This window comes from Larimichthys crocea, chromosome XXII, assembly GCF_000972845.2.
Source record: "Larimichthys crocea isolate SSNF chromosome XXII, L_crocea_2.0, whole genome shotgun sequence".
In the NCBI taxonomy this organism is placed as follows: domain Eukaryota; kingdom Metazoa; phylum Chordata; class Actinopteri; family Sciaenidae; genus Larimichthys; species Larimichthys crocea.
In genome coordinates, this window is record NC_040032.1 from 1322753 (window position 1) to 1342566 (window position 19814).

Sequence of the window (19814 nt, forward strand, 5' to 3'; positions counted from 1 at the left end):
TGAGCAAGAGCTTTAACATGTTCTATCTGCTTGTAATTGCATAGGTATATGGGAACATGTAAAGGGCATGATATTGGTGTTCACAGTGATGAGGACCTATTTCAGCTGTTCTTTCAGCTGGTTCAGCTGAGATGCTCTGTCATCATGTATCTGTATACACCATCTAATCTGGACGTGTATCACTTGTCTATTAATGATGCTTTAATTAGATTAACCACTTGAATGAAATATTGCATATACTAAAACTGGAGGCAGAATCATCTATCTTATCCGACAATGTGACTGTTCACGTGTATTCCTATCATGAAAGCAGTAGAAACGGTGAAGCGCAGATTCCTACAGGACACCACTTTAACACCAGAACCAACCTCAACCTGGACCAAAATCAGGAGCATCTTCAACAAGCTTAGAATTCTGATGTTCTTCAAACCCAGCAACACACTCAGACACAAACTGGTACACCCCAAACGTCTCACACCCAGAGAAGCAATCCGTTGTATGCTGTCCAGTGCAGTGAGGAGTGCACAGACACCATCCCTAAGCAGAGGAGGAGGCCTCAGGCCACACCTATCCCCCCTACCTACAGTGCTGTCCTTCCCAGGAGACTGAACGATAATTCACACTTGGCATCATGTGACTCCAACGACCATCGTCCACACCCGAGCTCAGGTGAGCCAGATGATTCACACCAGACCTGAGTCATGTGACTTTAATTACCCTGACGACAGTCATCACAACAACAATGAGCACTAATGAACCAAGAGGAAGCTACGTCCTGGTCTACAATCATGTCTAGGATAAATACTCAGATCTCCCCACCAGCCAGTCAGACCTGAAGAAGCTTCTTGAGAGGCAAAACTTTTTCATGGGTCTATAAATCCAGTCGCGCCATATTCAACCCTTCTTGAAGAAAGATAACCTTGACGACTGAAAACCTCCACAGACTGCATACTTGACTTCCCATGTGGACAATAAAACAAACTAGTTTCATTTGAGGGCGGCATTAAATCCGTGTCCTCACATGCAATTCTTAAATATGAATTATTCATTAATATAGATAATGATTTTAAAGATCATACTGTATATACTTCCATTTTTGCCGAAAATTCTGATTCGCAGCCCTCCAGCAAGGTCAAAGTTGAGTGTCAATGTTAGTTATGCAACAGGAGCTAGAGCTGGTAGGCATTACATTTATTACTAAAGGACAGTAAAGCAGATGCTTGCTGACACAAGGTCTTGAATCAGGGCCCTCTGGTTGAAAGATGATTCTATTAACAAACGCTGCCTCCGCCATTCTTTAAGACCAAGAAGTTTCTCATGTAATAATTCTAGTAATACTTCACATGAAAAATAAAGAAACCTCACATTTTTCAGGTCAATCTCAACACAATATTGACATGTCTATGTACACTGAGAGAGTTTTTGGTTTCTGTAATCATCCCTGCTCTCCTCATATTTGCTATGAAGTGATCCCCTTGTGTCGTGACTAAACTGTACAAGAAGGGTGTCCTCAGTGTCCTCATTCTGAGCAAAGATGTATTGTGAATTTCAGCCAAAGCAAGTACAAAGCTTCAGCATAATAAATGAACTGTTTCTTTAGAATGAAATTCCCTCTTTTCGGTTACTGAGATATGTCTCATACATCACCGGGACACAACACTGGCAAAGAACTTACATGTGACTGCCAGGCCAAGGATACAGACTTAATTAGGCTAACTCAAACTGCTGAAGCCACATTAGCTTTCGCCAAACTTAAGAATGAATCTTTTCTTCCTATTTCCTTCAGCGTAGTCGCTACAAAGCGATCCCTTCATTACCAGCATGGTGAGGATGAGTGACTAGAGTGACATGTAACTTTTGTATGAAGATAGACTTGAAAAATCCTAACCCATCCTTTACTATCTTTCAGCAATACCTGTGTGTAGGATTTAGCTGCATCTATCAATGTAGTAATGGAGTGCCACCACCTCGCCTCTGCTTCTCATTCCTAGCATGAAGAATTAACTATGGTGGCCATGAAAAACACTGTTTAAAAGTCACTGTTTAGTTTATTCTTTCTGGGCTAGCTCAGGTGATGAAAACACTACAACTCTTATTTTCAGGTGATTATACACTCATTATATACATATTATATTCCATTTCTGCCATATTTTGTAAATAGAGTCCCCTAAATCTGACACACTCGACCTTTAAATAAATAAGAAGAAGAAATAAAAGAAGAAGAGAATCTTTATCTGCAAGACTGCCAGCCATTTCTGACAGAACAAGTGTGTAAAACCAGACACTTGAATTATGGAAATACAAAATCAACACATCGGTTTTGATGAGCATTCTCCCACTGTTCTCAGAGGCATACTCCCTGCCTCATATAAATGCTCATGTCTCAACATATATATTTCAGTAAAATATGACTTAATAACTCCCTTCTATAAAATCCTCTAATACTTGCCTCCAGCTCATTCATTGGCCAGAAGTCCAGCAGGCATGCGAGGACTTTGCAGGAGGGCTTATTAGGCACTATTTTACCAATGATACATTTATTTGAAGAGCTATGTGCATACAAAACAGATATCCAAGACAGGTAGACAACTTCTCTGCAAATAATAGAGCATTTATATATATTGTCCTACTGGAGTTAAAATGCCTCTTAAATCAACTTCATCTGAGAAATTATATGGCGATCATGTTTGCAAGCAATGTGAGTACAAACATTTCAATGCAGCATTCTAAGCTATTGGTGATGTGTAATATGTACAAAAGTTATAATTTTTAAGTGAAGTTTCCAAGCAGCTCGTATCACTTCAAGTGAGGACAGATGTGTGTGAATGGGATCTGCTCACCTTGCCTTGCTCCACTAGAGAGAAAAACTTATCCACTTCTTTGTTGAAGGCTGTGATCTTGATTTCTCCCTGGTGACCAGCACATTTCCATTAAACAACATGTCGCTTCCGAATGAAAAACAGCCATGTGTGACATATATTGACATTGACATGCATGCACATACTCACACTCTCATCCACTATCTCAAAGGAGAAGAGCTTGCCCTCTCCTTTAGAGTTACTCCAGGTGCGGATGCTGGACTTGTTGGTGACTCGGGCTCGGATAGTCCACCTTGGGATGCACACAGAGTAGACAGTCAGTGGATGAACAAAACAAACATAAGTGAATTAAGGGAAAACACATCCTAATACTTTTAATTAAAAAATTCTTTAATCAATTCCCACAGAGCTACATTTAAGCTTTGCAAATACTTCATCCCGTCATGTTTTCATTTTTTAAAAATTCTATAGTAATTACAAAGAAGTTTTCTTTGACGAACACAGTTATGTGCAACTTAACTAAATGAGATGCAGTCTAAAGGTCAGCACAAACAGCAGAAATGCTGCAGAGACACTTTAAAAAGCTTCCTTTTTTGTTAATGAGCATCCCATCTCAGCTCACATCAGTCACCAATGAGAAACACAACGGCGCAAGAAAACAATTCCCAAGGAAATTGGATGAGTGTGTTTTCTGTCTTTTTTAAAGTTCCATGAAAAAAAAAAAACATCCAGAAACTTTCTTTTCAAAGAGTGAACGAGGTGTTGTACATCTGCCAACTCCTGGATGCATTTTAAAATGTGCTTCTTGTTCTGTTTTTAACAACAGGCAGCCAAGCTCGGCAGTTTATGCAGCAGTGAGCTTTTTGACTGTGTTGATAATTGTGCAGTGGAAGATATTCATACCATAACTTTGCCTGCAATTAAATCCCCTATCATGAGAGCAGCTGCTGGCCCAGAGTGAACCCCATTCCCTGCTCAGTATGGATAAGACTGCTACACCAAGGTTTATGGCAGCCAAAAGCCAATTATAGCCTGCTCTAGATGCTATTACTTAACACCAGGAGAATGGGATGAGAAAGCAACCCGAACAGCCACAATGAAGACCATGTGCACATACACAGGATCCCTGTATAATCAACTGTACGTAACATTTTGTAACACACAGGCATTTCATTACATACAACACACTTAGAAGAACAGCTGCTGAAGTCATCTGTTTTACTCACTGTAGGTTCTCCCCCAACTTCAAAGTTAGAACAGTCATCAGTTTATTACAACACCTAGAGGCACAGTTATCTTTACAGCTTGCAATTACAAACAGGATACGTTATCAGAGCCCAAACATGGAGAGGGAGTTGAGAGGGTACCTTTATTCTAATCTAGACAATCTAGACATCTTGCTTTACAGTTGTGGCCAACTTTAAGGTCAGAGACAGAGACTTAAGCCAAATGAAATGATAAGAAGCAAGAAGGGGAAAAAACTGAAGTAAAATGGAGCCCTGCAGGAGGTAAAGAAATTGTGAGAGAAGGAAAGGGGAGAGAAAAAACGAGGATGGCCAAATCCCCACCAGGCCAAATAACAGAATCAAAACCTCAGCAGCAGACCATAAAGACCCAGCAGTACCTGTCATTAAAGTGTCCCTTTCTGAGGCAAGATCGGCCATTTCATTTCATTTCCATGCAGATGGGCTGACTATCATGCACAGGCACAAATCCACATAGCTGCACAGGCAATGATAGAAAAAAAAATAAATGCTCACACACACATGCACAAACACATCCACACACACTTTTCCAAACATGCCCCAAAGTGCTCCTCAGAAATGGCAGCAAATAGGGAAGTAGAATCACAGCAAAAGATGATAAATAACCAGGAGGAGAAAAAAAAATGAAGTGACAGCGCAGAGTTTGGCTGGAATTCAGAAGGAAATGCATACAAGTCAGGTTCAGTGCTCTAGAACTATTCACTACAGTTTAAACACATTTTACAGATTACAGATTCCATACATGTATATGAACATGCACATGCAGACATGGACAGGCACACTTAAACTTACTTGCTTTGGTAGGGGTTGAGTTGAGCAATAGGAATAGTTTTTGTTGAAGAACCTGGAGAAGTGCTGGCTCCCCTTGAGGGTGAAAACTTCGAGGGTGAAAACTTTGAGGGTGAAAACTTTGAGGGTGAACCTTTCACAGGTGACTTTCCCAGGAAACCTCTTCCGCTGCCCCGGGGAGGAGTAAGGACTGCAGAGAAACAAAGTGAGTACTCCAAATTATTAAGATGACAATTACATTTTTATTAGCTGATTAGTCAACAGAGTTCGAAAACAATTTTGGTAACATATGGAGAACTTAAGTAAAACAGACAACCTTTTGCTGGTTCTAGATTTTGAGGATGTGCTGCTTTGCTTTTTGAGTTTTGGACTGCATTGTTAAAATCTTGCCTTACTGGAAACTGTTGATGTTTATGATGGACATTTTTCACTGTTTTCATTACTTTTTTTTTTCTTTTTTAAATCAAACTTTAAAAAAAACAACACAAATCAATAATAATTGTGAATTGCAGCCTTACAATTACACCATCTCTTCTAATGTGTCTATGTACAGCAATACCTTTTTTTTTTTACTTTTCTATGAGTACAAAATATTGTACTTTACCATTCATACCTTTAATTATATACCAAAAAATTTAACAATTCCACTCCACCAATTTGGACTGCACTTTTATAACACTGTCAGACTTATGAGATATTATATTAAAACTGGTGCCTACATTACAAAAGAATGTATGTTGGTCACAGCTAATGTAGCCTCAAGCAGAAATGAGGAGTGGGCTACACACTCCATACACCCTGATTTTTTTATCTCAAACTCTCCGCACTGTTCTAACTTTGAAGTTGGGGGAGAAAAACAGAAGACTGACATCTCTGTACTCTCTACTGTCTTCTTAGATTTTGGTGCTCTATTTGATATCACTGACCATCAAATTCTACTACAGAGACTTGAAAACCTAATTGGCATTAAAGGAACAGTACTAAGCTGGTTTAAGTTTTATTTTTCAGATCGATCTCAGTTTAATCATGTTTATGATGAGTCGTCCATGCACACCAAAGTCAGTCATGGAGTTCTACAAGGTTCTGTGCTTGAATCACGTCTACTGAGTTTATATATGCTTCCTTTAAGCAACATTATTAGGTATCACTCCATTAACCTTTGTTGTTATGCAGAGGATACCAAATTATATTTATCGATCAAGCCAGATGAAACCAATCAGTTAGCTAAAATTCAAACATGCCTTAAGGACATAAAAAACTTGGATGCAATTTTCTGACACTTCTAGTCCGCATCGTGTCTTAAGCAGTTGCAGAAAAACTAGTCCATGCATTTGTTACTTTTAGATTGGATTATTGTAAATCCTTGTTATCAGGCTGCTCAAATAAGTCTCTTAGGACTTTGCAGTTGATTCAGAATGGTGTCGCATGTGTATTGACAGGAACCAAGATCAGAGATCAGATTTCTCCAATTTTACTACCTGTAAAATAAAGAATAGAATTTTAAGTCCTTCTAAAGCACTTGGCATCATATCTTAAAGGGCTCATAGGGCTCACTACGTATACTATAATTATGATTATCACTGTTACTACCCTTAGTTTATGGTTATCATTGTTTAATTGCTGCTGTGCTTCTGTGTCTGTACGTTGATTAAATGGCGATGCTCTGGAGTCACAATATACTTCTACAGATTGTGAAACACTTATTACCTCAAAGTACATACCAAAGTTATCAATAACAATTGACGTAGACAAATTAATTTGCTGACTCTCATACGTAATTAGTAGCACATGCACCAGTGTGCCATTAGGCAGGAGAAACTTAATTAAACACTAGTGGTAGTACTGTTATCTGATCATGTGAGCAACTGCCAAAATGATAAAATGCCTGAGAAAGTTAAACTCTCCCCAAAGATTTGTCTGTAGAGCGATCCCTTAATTCCTTGTTAACATCAGCTTGTGCCAGTGAATTAAACTGTGTTCTTCTTCTTGGGTTGTCAATAAGTTATTAATTTCATAATTACTGTACTTGTGCCTTTCAGTCATAGGAAAAGGAATAATTAGGATTAAATCTCAGAATATCAGTCTTGTGGCCAAGACACAAAGCATAAATTTGTAAATACTAGTTTTAACCACAATAATGCATCGCGACCATTTTATATTCCGTTTGAGTCGGAGTGAAAGACGACCTTGTGCTGAATTTAAAAAGAAACTTAAAAAGTTTAAAAAGTTTAATACTGTAGGTAGTGCAAAATGTAATATTATGAATAATGAATGAGGAAGCCTAAGATTACATTGTGTTTTTTACAGATACTTCTATTAATCAATTGAAATATATTTATCATACAGTGGAGAGGAACATGCAGTATGAAGGTATTATTAGATGATAATATCTAATTAATCATCCTGAAAACATTTTAATAACACAGTATTCTGTCCTGCATTGAACTGAAAAAACTATGTTGATATTATATCTCAACTCAAACCAAATATAAAACCTCACATACTAATAAAACGCCACAACTAGAACAGCTGCTTAGCTTTTTCTCCTCAATGCGAGAACACTTAAAGTTCAAACAAGCCCACAGAATCACAAGGTGTTACCTCACCTCCCACAATAAAGTAGCATCAGCCCCATCAGCAGTTATTTAGACTAGATAGTTGGCTGTTGTCACAATATATTTCATACAGTGTCTCATTTTGGCAGGGATGATCTCCCATATTGAGCAGTAGCATTTGAGGGAAGAATTGTTCGGGATAAAAAGACGCAATTTCACAGAGACTACTCCCTGGATTTAAGCTTCTGTTATGGAGCACACGAAACACCTCACCTCTGTGATACTTTCCTTTGCGGGCGGGGAGTGTGTGTGTGTGTGTGTGTGTGTGTGTGTGTGTGTGTGTGTGTGTGTGTGTGTGTGTGTCATGAGCAAATTCCTTGGGGAAAATCACAGATTGAACAGCTATTTTCAGGCGAGGGGTAATTACCATCAATATTCATGCACACACTATCTGGATGGAGTGGTAAAGGGAAGGAGAAGAAGAGGAGATGATAGGTGGGGATGGGTGGGTGGGGTGAAGAACAGAGCAAAGACTAGGGCACAGAGGTTTATCAAGGATCCTCATTTTTTGTGATTAACATCAGTACAGAGTCCTAATATGTATGCTGGTAACATATTCCACAGCCCCTGTTTGTGAGGAGTGCTTGGTGGTGAGGATGCTATAGGAAGAAAGAAGGAGAGAGATATATAGACAAGAAATAAGAAGAACGTGAGTGTGTAAAAGTGTGTGTGTTTATGAGAAGAGAGAGAGAAGAGGGTGGAAAGAGTTGTGAGGACAAAGAAACCTGCTGAGAATAGTTAGTGGTGAATAATGAATATTTTTCAACTGCACTTCAGCGAGTGCACATCTCTTTTTGGAATTTAAATATCATCTGCGAAGCAGTTTGAAGGTAGTCTATTTCAAGGATAGCTGCTGATGAATATTTAAACGGAAACAGAGGACCGCCTGTGACAACTGTGTCATGACCTTTGACTCTACGCCTACTGCTGAAGGACTAGGGTTTTATCAGAATATTAATATTTATTTCACTCAGAGTACATTGTCCCTTGGGACTGACGGAGCTTATAAAGCTTGCTCAAACAATAATAAATGTTGGACACATTCGAAATGATTTCTTCCAACTCTGCTGACAATGGGTGAAAAATGTCCTCTGACCACATCCTCCCTCTCGTACCCCAAGAAGTCAAGGTTCACTACGGAGCACTCCGCCTGGAGCTGAATGGAGGTTCTTTCCATTTGGCTAATTATGCTCCATCCCATCCTTGCTGATCTGTCCTCTGGCCTGTGACCTCTAAAATGATCAATGTGTGCCATCACGAAGGATGAGGGAGAGACGCGCTATCTGGAACCTTAAGTTCATGTATGCGCTTATACATGCAGCATCAGGATGGGGGACAATTATCTTAGCACTTAGCACGACTTTCAATGCTCCCTCTTGTCTGCTTGATTCTCACAATAATTATTTCTACCCATGATGAGACAGTTGAGATGCTGTGCGTTATGAGGAGCAGCCTTCTCAAAATTACACTCGAGTGATCGAGGATATCCTGTTTGGCAAAAAAATAAAAAATTGCATCTCTTTGCGGGGCAGAACATTAGCCAAATATTCTCAAGAAAAGTGTTCACTGAGGTTTTAACTCAGACCCTCTACGGAAAGCAGCCTCCGTCATCATTACATCGCCCACACCTCGTTGGAAAGCAATTAATTTGTGGCATTTAGAAATCTTGTGAACAAACAGGCATTTATCGTCTTACTCCAAAAATATTGAAAAGTAATCAAACACTTGGCCACATTCACTGGGAGAGAACACTTGTTTTTGGCTCTAATGATGGATGCAGGGCCATTTTATCAACAGGACAATTAAACAGAGCAGCAGGTTTCTGCATCTAGCGGGATCTCTGAGGTAACATGATTCAAAGGATCCAACGAGGGAAGAGTGTGATGAACTGCCTAATGCAGAGCCCCGTCTTTGCTGAGTCAAATTAGTTGACTTTCTCTCCTCCGTCTGTGCATCACTACGAGGGGATTCAGTCCACAACACAATATTCATGAAGCCATGAACTGGAGGAGCCATCAGCCCACACAAGCTCCATCAGTCACAACACACACATACAGACACACACCTACACTTGCACAAACACACAATATATACCAAGCACTCATTATCCACCCACATGGTTACATCCTCCAGCTGAGGAGGAATATTGGTATGTTTCTGCCACATAACAAAAATCGATGTTGATGCTAAGAGCATTTAGTGGTATAAAACAATGGAGTGAAACAAAGGCTAAGCTAATTAAAGGAGCTCTAATAAAACTCAGGCTACTTTAGACATGATACCTGGCACCAGCCATTCTGGCTAGTTGGTGGTAAAACAGTGAAAGGTGAGAGTCATGGACTCCACCAGCCACAGTGGCCAGTGGGCAAAGAGATCGGAACAGTAAATACGATAAAAGTGCACATTGGGATATGAAAATAGGGCACTTGAAGTGAAGGTGCTTCGATTAATTTGGCATATCCTGTGGCTACCTTCAACTCTCTGAAACACACCCTATGCTGTATGATCCCGTCTTATCTAGTTCTTAAATCATGCTCAGACTAAAGCCTTTAAACACTGATGTGCGATAAATATCAAAAGTAAGGAAAACCAGGAGTTACTGTTCAGTCCACAGTGCTGGGTAAAGTCTGGTATCGTAAATGAGATTGAAAACAACAAACACTCTGCTGGTCCCAAATTATGGCTGAAGAACAACAGTGAGAGTACTGCTCATCATTCAACAGCACCTATCTTTCAAAGGGTACATGGCTCCCTCTGTTGGCGAGAAGAGGGTTTGTTAAATAATCCAGTTATTCTGATAGCATCACTCAATTCTTCGCACAGTGCAACACTTCTGATAATGGCCTGGTGCAAACAGTCAAGAAAGTATTGTGTTATTATATTTAACTCAGAGGAGGAGACACTTGCTTACATCATCTAACTGAGAAGCTCGCATTTCATAAAGCCCAACCTCTTAAGGTTGAGCAACACCCCAATTCTCAGTACATGTAACTTCACTAAATGAAGACATTAGAACTTGTGAGGTATTTAATTGCCATAATGTGCTCAGCAAATAAGTAGGATTCATCTATTTGACATGTATTATCCATGAACCTGAGGGTGTCTGGGTGCAGTGTTTTGTTGTTTAAAATGATCTATTCAGACATCTCTGCCTTGCATGAAGTGGCTTTGGAAAGCATCTATCTGTCTATATACACATATTATGTTGTTGCTGTCAACACTAAAAACTTAATGACTACGATATATACAACAAACTCTGTCTGGATTGTATTGTAAGTAGAGACTTGTGGTCTTGTTGGGAAATATTGGGGAATATGCTCAGGATCTATCTCTCTCTCTTCACTGCAGAATATGACACCACTCAACACTAATCACGTTTGTTTTTAGTTACTGCTGCTGTGAATGAGAACTCAGCAACAAGACAAGCTGCTTATGTCATACAAGCGACTAATAAACAAGCATCAACAAGACAGAATACTCTATTAGATTTGTCCGGGACAAAAAAAAAAATGACAAAAAGAATATAACGGTAATAAAATGTCAGGTTTATTACTATCTAATTATTGTCACAGAATTCATATATAATGGCTGAGAGGGCAAGATATTATAAACAGAAGCATGAAATCATCTAAAAGACTTTGACGTGACACTCACTGTTCTTGTCTCTATAAGGGGATCCAGGCACTGCTGCAGATGAAGAGGATGCTGGGCCAGAGAAACCTGAGGCCGACTTCTGTGGAGATGATGTTCTGTTGTCCCTATAAGAGGATCCAGGCACTGCAGCAGATGAAGAGGATGCTGGGACAGAGAAACCTGAGGCTGACTTCTGTGGAGATGAAGTCTTACCTGCAAGTGAAGAAACACCATAAAGGAGCTGCAGAATCTGTCCAGTACCACTTCTAACTTCATGCATGCCCATTTAAAATGAACCGTACCCTCTGCATTATATGGAGTGGGACTTCCGATCTTCCCTCCAGTTTCCTCAGCAGACTGCAATATCTCCATGTCTGTCACAATGACCACAGTCCTGGAACACAAGAAGAAACAGGTAGAAGAGGTTTACACACAGAAATTAATAAAAAAGAGGGGAGAGTATGGAAGGAGAGACAAATTAAACAAAAAATACCTGTCATCTTTCAATGTGTTAGTGACGGTCTTCTTCAATTTACACACACAGTTAGGTACCAGGAGGTTCTCTTCTGGCAGACTGTTTAACTGTGTAGCCAGCAGGAAGGCTACAAACACACACACACACACACACCAGTCATTGTATAGTCACAGTACAGTCATTGTGAGAATATTTCATCAGATTGATCTATTTTTACTAGCACTGCTGTTGTACTGTAGATATTTTACATGTTTGTCCATCAACGTGCTGCCAAAACACAACACGTGTACCTCGGTGAACCCTGCAGTCTGATCGAGTCCTGGCAGCTGCAAGATACTCACAAGAAAAAGAGTGCTGGCCGTCACTCATCATGAGCCGGTACCTGGTCGGACCGGAGCTATTACTGATCTGACGGATGTTCTGACAAACAGACGGAAGAATTTTAGTTGTCACGTTTAGGTGCAGAAGAGAGAAAGTTTCTCTGGGCTTAACTCAAGTTTAAAGTGCAAACCTGAAGCATGGAGTGCACATACACTCAGAGTGGGGAAACTCATGCCAGACAGAAAACGCTATTCTAAACAGATGATCTCTTGTAGGCCTGTATGTATTTAAAGCTGATATATCCTAAAAATAGTAATAGTAATAGAGCCCTATGAATCTTACACACTGGCCCTTTAAATTAGACCCAGCTTGATTTGACTATAATTTTATATTTTTATTATATTCCATTCCATATTGCTCACTTTCAAACACTTGATAGGTTTTAAATTCACTCACCAGCAGCTGCAGCACGGGGTTACTCACATCTGAGCCTTTGGACAGGGCCTGCACAATAACACACACATAGACTTATTTATGAGCACCTGCTGTCCATCACATTACCATGCTGCTATTGCAAAGACACAGTCCAACATATTTAGCAGGTTCATGCAGGGCTCATTCATGTGTATCGGCCCTTAACGGGACAGCTAAAGCAGACCGTCCTGACGCTTCCATCAACTCTCTGGACCTAAATATTTGGGAGGAATTAGCTGAACGTTCGTCACATAAGTAATGTCTTGTTCTCTGTCAATATTTAAATCTATTTAAAAAAGGGGGGCCACATTTATTTCACCCATTAAACTGACTATGAGGCACTTTGAAGCGACATTGGACTTTAAACATTTGTTCTGTTATGGCAGCTGTCACACTAAATCTCGTTAGCTCACGGTGCTAGCTGCTGCAGCATAAACGTCGGCCTCAAGATATCGAGTAGAGACAACGAAAAAAAAAACAGTAATTCAGTTGCATTCATATTTACGCTTACTTCAACTGCCCCCTGTGTGAGTTTCACACTCATGTCTCCTGGGCACAATGCTTCTCAAAAGCAGCAGACTTCAGCGTTCCTCAGGAAAAGCCAAATTAAAGGGACTGGACGTCTCGCGAGAGAAGCGAGGCAAACGAGAGTTTCGTTTCACTGTAGCACAATCTGCACAGTGTGTTTATGTACGCCTTCAAAATAAGAGCGTAAATTAGGTCAAGATATTGTAAGACTGACAGCTCTGTCAAACTTAGAAATATACATTTAAAGACACCAGATACATAAGTTAAAATGACAAAAATAACGATGGTTAAATGTATAAGTTAATGGTGCAAGAACAAATGATTCTGGAATTGTTAATAAAAACTAAGTTACTAAATAACAACTATGTGAGTAATTTAAGTAAATGTCAGGTGAAAATCACCTATTACCTTTCCTGGTGAAACAGCTTTGTTTTAAGTTTCACACTAATTTAGTTACAAAAATAATCCAAAGTGTTTTAATAGTCTAAATCCTACTAGATTTTGCAAGGACAGGGTTAGGTTCAGACGTTTTGGCTTTTATTTTGAAGGTTGTGATCGGAAACTCGTGAACTTGAAACGGACTCAAAACAAACCGAACACATCCTCCGGTGCTCACGTGGCTTTGCTTGGAAGTCATGATGGACTTTCCGTGTGTCCGGTGGCAGGAGTATGCTGCACAGAAATGGGTCGGACTCGAACCCGAGCTGAAGGAGCGTTTCACATCCCTTCATGACGTAGATGATGTGTTTAAGTGCAGCCTAACTCTGACAACGTGAGTAGCGAGCTCACCTCTGCACCTCCGATCACAGAGAGCGCAGTGTGTGAGCTCAATAAAGGATTTTGGACCATAGATCTTGTATTTACAGACACATGAACACACTTTCCTCTCTTGTTTTACTGTTGCAAACATTATATTCACTTTGTCCTCCTGCTGGGGAACAGAAGAAGTTTTTCTATATTTTTTTAATGCTATCCATGTCTGTTTCACAGCGAAGATGATCTGGACTTTGTGCAGTCCATCTGCACAGGACACTCTGTCCAGAAGGACACAGAACAAGCAGCCAAATGCAGAGAGAGGGGCAACTCGAGCTTCAAGAGTAGAGACTACACTGCAGCTGCTATGCACTACTCCCAGGTGAATGAATGCATGAGCATGAACACAGAGAAATTGATTTGATTTAACCTACTGCAGTGAAATATCAGATTTCATTCCAAATCCAAGCCTGCTTTTTATTATGTATGATTTTTTTGAAATCGTGTTACGTTGGTATTCACAAATGTTTTTGTTGACTTTTAAATATATTTTTAAAGTTAGAGGTTCAGAAGAAGATGGCTGAATATGATTTTAAATGTAGTAATAGTGGGGTGGGGTTGGAGCCTGGCTGATTTAGGGCGAGATGTGGGGTACACCCTGGACAAGTCAGAGCTGGAGTACCTGGAGAGAACCCACGCTGACACGGGAGAACATGCAAACTCCACACAGAAAGGCTCCAGCGAGGTTCAAACCAGGAACATTCTTACTGTGAAGCCACAGCTAACCACTGCACCTCTGTGTCGGCCCATATCCATGATATAATAATAATAATAATAATAATAATAATAATAATAATAATAATAATAATTAGGGCTGTCAATCGATTAAAAAAAATTAACTAATTAATCGCAAAAAATTCTGAAATTAATCGCGATTAATCTATCAATAAATGTATCAATAAATTAGATGCATTTTTCTGAGACTGAAGCTTATAATGAATATTTATTTATGTAAAATGATCAAATTAATGTAGAATAAACACAGAGAAAGTATATTAATTCATTCATTTTATTGGCTTATGGTGCACCTATGCACAGTGCAAACAGAAAAAAGCCAGAATGAGGAAATACTGAGGAGTGCCACACTCCTGTAGTGTAGACTGGGTGTTTTGCTTTGGGGTGATATGTTAAGTCATTTAAATTCGGCTTTGCAAACTGTCAATGCCTTGTTTTTGTCCAACGAGCCGTCGGGCAACTTTTTAAATAAATGTTCCCCCTAAAAGTCCGTCCTTATCCATCTTTCCCCTTGAGACCTCCCTTTAGTTAGGATAGATCATAGAAAATATACATAGTGCCTCATTGAGCAGGTTGGTCCGTTGCTGCGATCCGTTACGTGTCCGCCATATTGGAGTGGCAGATGCCCGTAAAACTAATACAAGCAGGGCCGGTTTTAGGCTGGGGCAATGTGGGCGACCGTGCAGGGCGCAGTCTCCGTGAGGGCTTTAAGTTAATGCCTCTTATAACACCCATTCACACACACACTAATAATCTGGGAAACAAAGCTCTACTTTGCCACATCCAAAATGGCGGCCGCCACCGGACGTAACAAAAACCGCGTTAATTGCGTTTAATTTTTTTTAACGCGTTAATCTTTAAAATTAATCGACAAAATTACAGCCTTTGTCTCCTGTCATGACAGGGCATATGTTTTGCTCCCATAAGCTCGAAGCAGCTTGTCTCGTGCTTTGCCAACCGTTCTGCCGCGCTCTACCATCTGCAGCACATCAGGTAAGTTGGCGCCACGGAAACAATTCAGTAATGATGTGGTATGGGTACTACTGTTTAACATGCTGATTATAAGTGTACTTAAAAAGCAGAATAGAAGCAGGTAAATGTGTGATTTTATAATGATGCAAGGATTATAGAAAAACTTAAAGGAACAATAGTTAATGATACCGCTGTGCAAATTCAAAACACTGAGGAGTGCTCTCCTTTTTTGTGTCAGTCTGTTAGTGAAAGAGAGGGAAATAAGACGTTACTATATATATATAAAATTATATAATATATAATATATAATATATATATATATATATATATATATAATAGATATATATATATATATACATACCCTGTTAGTCCTCCCTCTGACACTACAGCCTCCCGCTCTGCCCAAGAAGGTTCCACTGTTTACTGATGATGATGATTTTGATACTTACTCACAGTGTTGTTAGTAGTGTCTTTGGGCACTTTTTAAGGGAAATAATTGATGAATGATGTAAAGTACACCATAGCACCTCCGAGAGCCGGATGGGTTGGTAACTTTTATAATGTCTTTGTCACTTTCCACGATGCACTGTGGGTCAGGATCTCTCTCATGACACAATCCATCCATGAGATTAAAAAGACGGGGCCGATTATATTGACGTTGACATGGGCAGTGTGCAGAATCACAGAATAAAACACTGTCCAGTCCAGAAGGCAAATTTCAAAGGAAGAAATATACTGACTGTTTGACACAGCATGGTCATTTTCTGATTTAATACATGTAACCTCAATTCTATGTATTAAGGCTAAATAACTGACACTACTGTTGACCTTTCAGTAGAAGGGGCCTGAGTTCATATGACTTCCAGTAAGTAGTATTTCTATTTAATATCTGCGTTCCTTACCACAACACTTTGAAGAATTTAGATAAATCAAGGACACAAAACCAGTGCACTTCAAATCCAATTATCCTGTATAGGGTATTTATTTATCAAACTTGAATTTGAAAATAATGTAAAAACAAATAAAATAATATTTTCTTTGTTGCAGTTTGTAGATTCTGTTTTATGTTACACAAGTAGTTTTTCTTTAACTACCTTCAGTTTAGTAGTAAATATTATATATGCCATATTGTTCCTTTAATTTGACCTTTTCACATGCATCATTGACATTAAAGCACATTCTTCACTAGGCCACCCTGGTAATGATTTTCACTGCAGGAACTTAGGAGAGATTATTAGAGATGTACTTCTGAAACCAGGGGCTCATCCTCTATGATGCCTCATTTAATTGTAGCCCATCGGCCTCATGATGGCTAATCGACTCGACCTTGTTTCACTAATTAAGTTCTCCGACTCTAATAGAGCATAAGTCATTTCAGAGTCTTTTATGTTGTTATTGTCACTCTTGCTACTTGTGTAGGGCTAAATGACTCTGCAGATGAAATCTGAAATGTGCAGGATAATCAGTTATTCAGTTTAAATAGACCAGTAATGAATCTTATGCCACTACTGATGCTACAGTGACCACTCCTCACTTATTGTCTGACAAACATACGTTTATAATATATAAAATGCTGTCTTAAATTAGTTATTAAGATGCCATTTTGATGTGGCTCACACTCCAGTGTTTCTGTTTTTCCTCAGGAATCCCTCGAGGACATAGACGAAGCTCTAAAGAACGGCTATCCCTCTCATCTTTTACACAAACTGGAGGAGCGTCGCACACAGTGCCTCAAACACCTCTCTGCAGGTCAAAAGGCAAAAGAGGCTCATCACAACACTGCCTCAAAGAATCATGAAGGCCGAGACCCAGAGGGGCCGCTCACATTTGGGATCTGTCCTCACGCATCTGTCGGTTTCAGCCTGGAGAAAGGTCGACACCTGGTGGCTGCAGATAGAATAGCAGCTGGGGACGTGATCCTCCATGACAGGCCATACAGCTGTGTCCTTATACCAGGGATGGAGGAGGTGAAAGGGAAAGGAGCAAGGCAGAACAAGGAGCGAAGAGTGTTGTTTGGAATGGAGCACAGGCGCTGTCACAGGTGTTTGACTGAAACGCTGCGTCCTGTGCCATGTCAGTGGTGTAGTTACAGCCGATACTGTTCAACTTCCTGCCAGCGAGATGCCTGGGAAGAACATCACCGCTGGGAGTGTCCGCTGGGTGCAGATCTGATGGTGATGGGAGTGATGTCACAGCTCGCTCTGAGGGTAACACTGAAGGCGGGGTTAAAAAACATCAAAATGGCCAGGGATCCAATCAGAGACAAGCACACAGAGTCAGAGCCAAGCTGTCTTAACAGAGAGTCAAGTGATTCCTCTCCATGTCATACTTCGTACTGCAGTGACTCTTACCTGAGCGTGTTTCACCTGCTGCACCACCTGGATCACCACAGTCCCGGTCTGCGTTTCCTGTATGCGGTTACCGTAGCAACGCTCTACCTAAAGCTGATCAAGGCAGGACCTCCACCTGCGTCCTGGGACCTCAGTGGAAACAGCCAGTCACCAGATGAGGAGGGAGGTTTCAGAGATTGGAGCTCTGAGCTGTGGCTGCTGGGAAGTGCAGTGTTGAGGCACATCCTGCAGCTGAGGTGTAACGCCCAGGCAATAGTCATGTTGCAAGACACAGGTGAGTTTTGCGTGTCAGCAGTGTTGTAGTACTCGAGATCGGTCTTGATCTCGAGACCACTTTCTTGCATCTTCAGCTATGAGTTGCTATTGACCTTTTTATTTTCCGTTTCTTGTAACTCACAGGAGCAGCAAACTCACCAGTGCAGTCGAGCATGGAAATCCGCATTGCTACGGCAATATTCCCAACTCTTAGTCTTTTGAATCACTCCTGCTGTCCCAACACCAGCCTGGTGTTCAGCAGTGGAACCAGTGCTGTTTCCTCTGGTTCAGATCTGTCTGCAGACCTCAGTGAGAGAGTAGCTGACGACAGAAGCACAGCCTGCGGAGTCACTGTAACTGTCAGAGCTGCCAAAGTTATCGCTCCCGGACAAGAGATCCTGCACTGCTATGGTAAGAAAATGTGGCATTTTGACGAATCCCATGAGTGTCACTGCTTCCAACTTGCTATTTTATTACTTTCCAGCTTGTGAGTTCTAACTTTAAATCAAATCAGATTTTATTTGTATAGCCCAAAGTCACAAAACACATTTTGCCTCAGAGGGCTTTACAATCTGTACAGGGAGTGACACCCTCTGTCCTTAGACCCTCGATTCGAGTGAGGAAAAACTTGCCCACAAAAAACCTTTAACAGGGAAAAAAAGTGGAAGAAACCTCAGGAAGAGCCACAGAGGAGGGATCCCTCTCCCAGGACGGACAGACGTGCAATAGATGTCACGTGTACAGAACTTTTGCATAATGACTGTCAAACCCTATTTTCCCTCCCTCAGGTCCCCATAGCAGTAGGATGGCAACCAAAGAACGTCAGCACCTCCTGCAGGAACAGTACTACTTCCTGTGTCAGTGTGAGGCCTGCACTCTGCAGCAGGAGGAGGACGAGGAGGGCATAGAGGGCACACAGCAGTGGTTGGGTACTGATGGCAGTCCACACAAGTCTGGTCTCCTGTGTGGCAAGTGCAAAGAATCTCTCAAAGTAAGTGATGAGTGTTTTTATTGATGATGAAGGTGATGAATGAATGAGTGGATGGATGAAAATGCTTCATACGAGAAAAATAAAACCATAAAAAAATGAAACGAAAAAGACTTATTAGCATGAGGTGAGACAAAGGCCATCTTGAATTGTCTACAGAAGAGCGTTATATAATGTGAATCACCACTTGTAAGGCACAATCACCTTTTGTAAGCCCCAGGTCATAAGAGCTAAGTGACGATACTTTACTGATCCAGAGGGAAATTCAAGCATTCAGTAGCAGCATGCAAACATACATTAAACATACGTTAAAATTAACCTGAGATAAATCTATATTTAAATTAAAACATCTGCTAAAGCATTGGACATTTGCAGAAAAAATGAAATAATTGTGTTAAGAAGTTAACCTGTGCTAACATCTATATAAATAGAAAACTATATGTAAAGTAAAAGTAGAAATAAAGTTGTTTTATAAAAATATGAAATAGAACTACAAATAGGGATAAAGGACTCTGTGCAGTTAAATGAGGCTGTAGGCAGATGAATGAAAGTCACAGCACACAGCAAAGGTTGTGCAAATAAAGTCAGAGATGACAATGACAGAATGTCCAGGAACGTCCATAGGCTGCTGAAGGCCAGAGACAAGGCCTTCAAAGCTGGGGATGAATCAGCTCTGAGAAAAGCGCGAGCCAACCTGTCCAGTGGCATCAGGAAATCAAAACAGGAGTACACAAACAAGATAACCTCCCTCTTTAAGGACAGCAAGAATGCACAGAGCCTA

General features: G+C 40.4%; 2 protein-coding genes across 2 annotated transcripts in view; one reads left to right on the forward strand and one right to left on the reverse strand.

Moving 5' to 3' along the window:
- Positions 1-13039, reverse strand: part of LOC104929452 (replication protein A 70 kDa DNA-binding subunit) — a 39541-nt gene extending 26502 nt beyond the window's left edge. Inside the window, exons 1-9 of the mRNA XM_010743976.3 lie at positions 12903-13039; positions 12374-12421; positions 11938-12016; positions 11615-11723; positions 11424-11515; positions 11143-11334; positions 4877-5063; positions 3009-3111; positions 2841-2909 (exon numbers count right to left, since the gene is read on the reverse strand). Coding sequence (XP_010742278.3) covers positions 2841-2909; positions 3009-3111; positions 4877-5063; positions 11143-11334; positions 11424-11515; positions 11615-11723; positions 11938-12016; positions 12374-12421; positions 12903-12935 — 912 coding nt within the window. The 5' untranslated portion in view covers positions 12936-13039. The remainder of the gene's footprint in view (positions 1-2840; positions 2910-3008; positions 3112-4876; positions 5064-11142; positions 11335-11423; positions 11516-11614; positions 11724-11937; positions 12017-12373; positions 12422-12902) is intronic.
- A 442-nt stretch (positions 13040-13481) lies between these two features.
- The window catches only part of smyd4 (SET and MYND domain containing 4), a 10026-nt gene continuing 3693 nt past the window's right edge, over positions 13482-19814 (forward strand). The window contains exons 1-6 of the mRNA XM_027273723.1: positions 13482-13691; positions 13910-14054; positions 15372-15460; positions 17064-18064; positions 18190-18456; positions 18834-19036. Coding sequence (XP_027129524.1) covers positions 13555-13691; positions 13910-14054; positions 15372-15460; positions 17064-18064; positions 18190-18456; positions 18834-19036 — 1842 coding nt within the window. The 5' untranslated portion in view covers positions 13482-13554. The remainder of the gene's footprint in view (positions 13692-13909; positions 14055-15371; positions 15461-17063; positions 18065-18189; positions 18457-18833; positions 19037-19814) is intronic.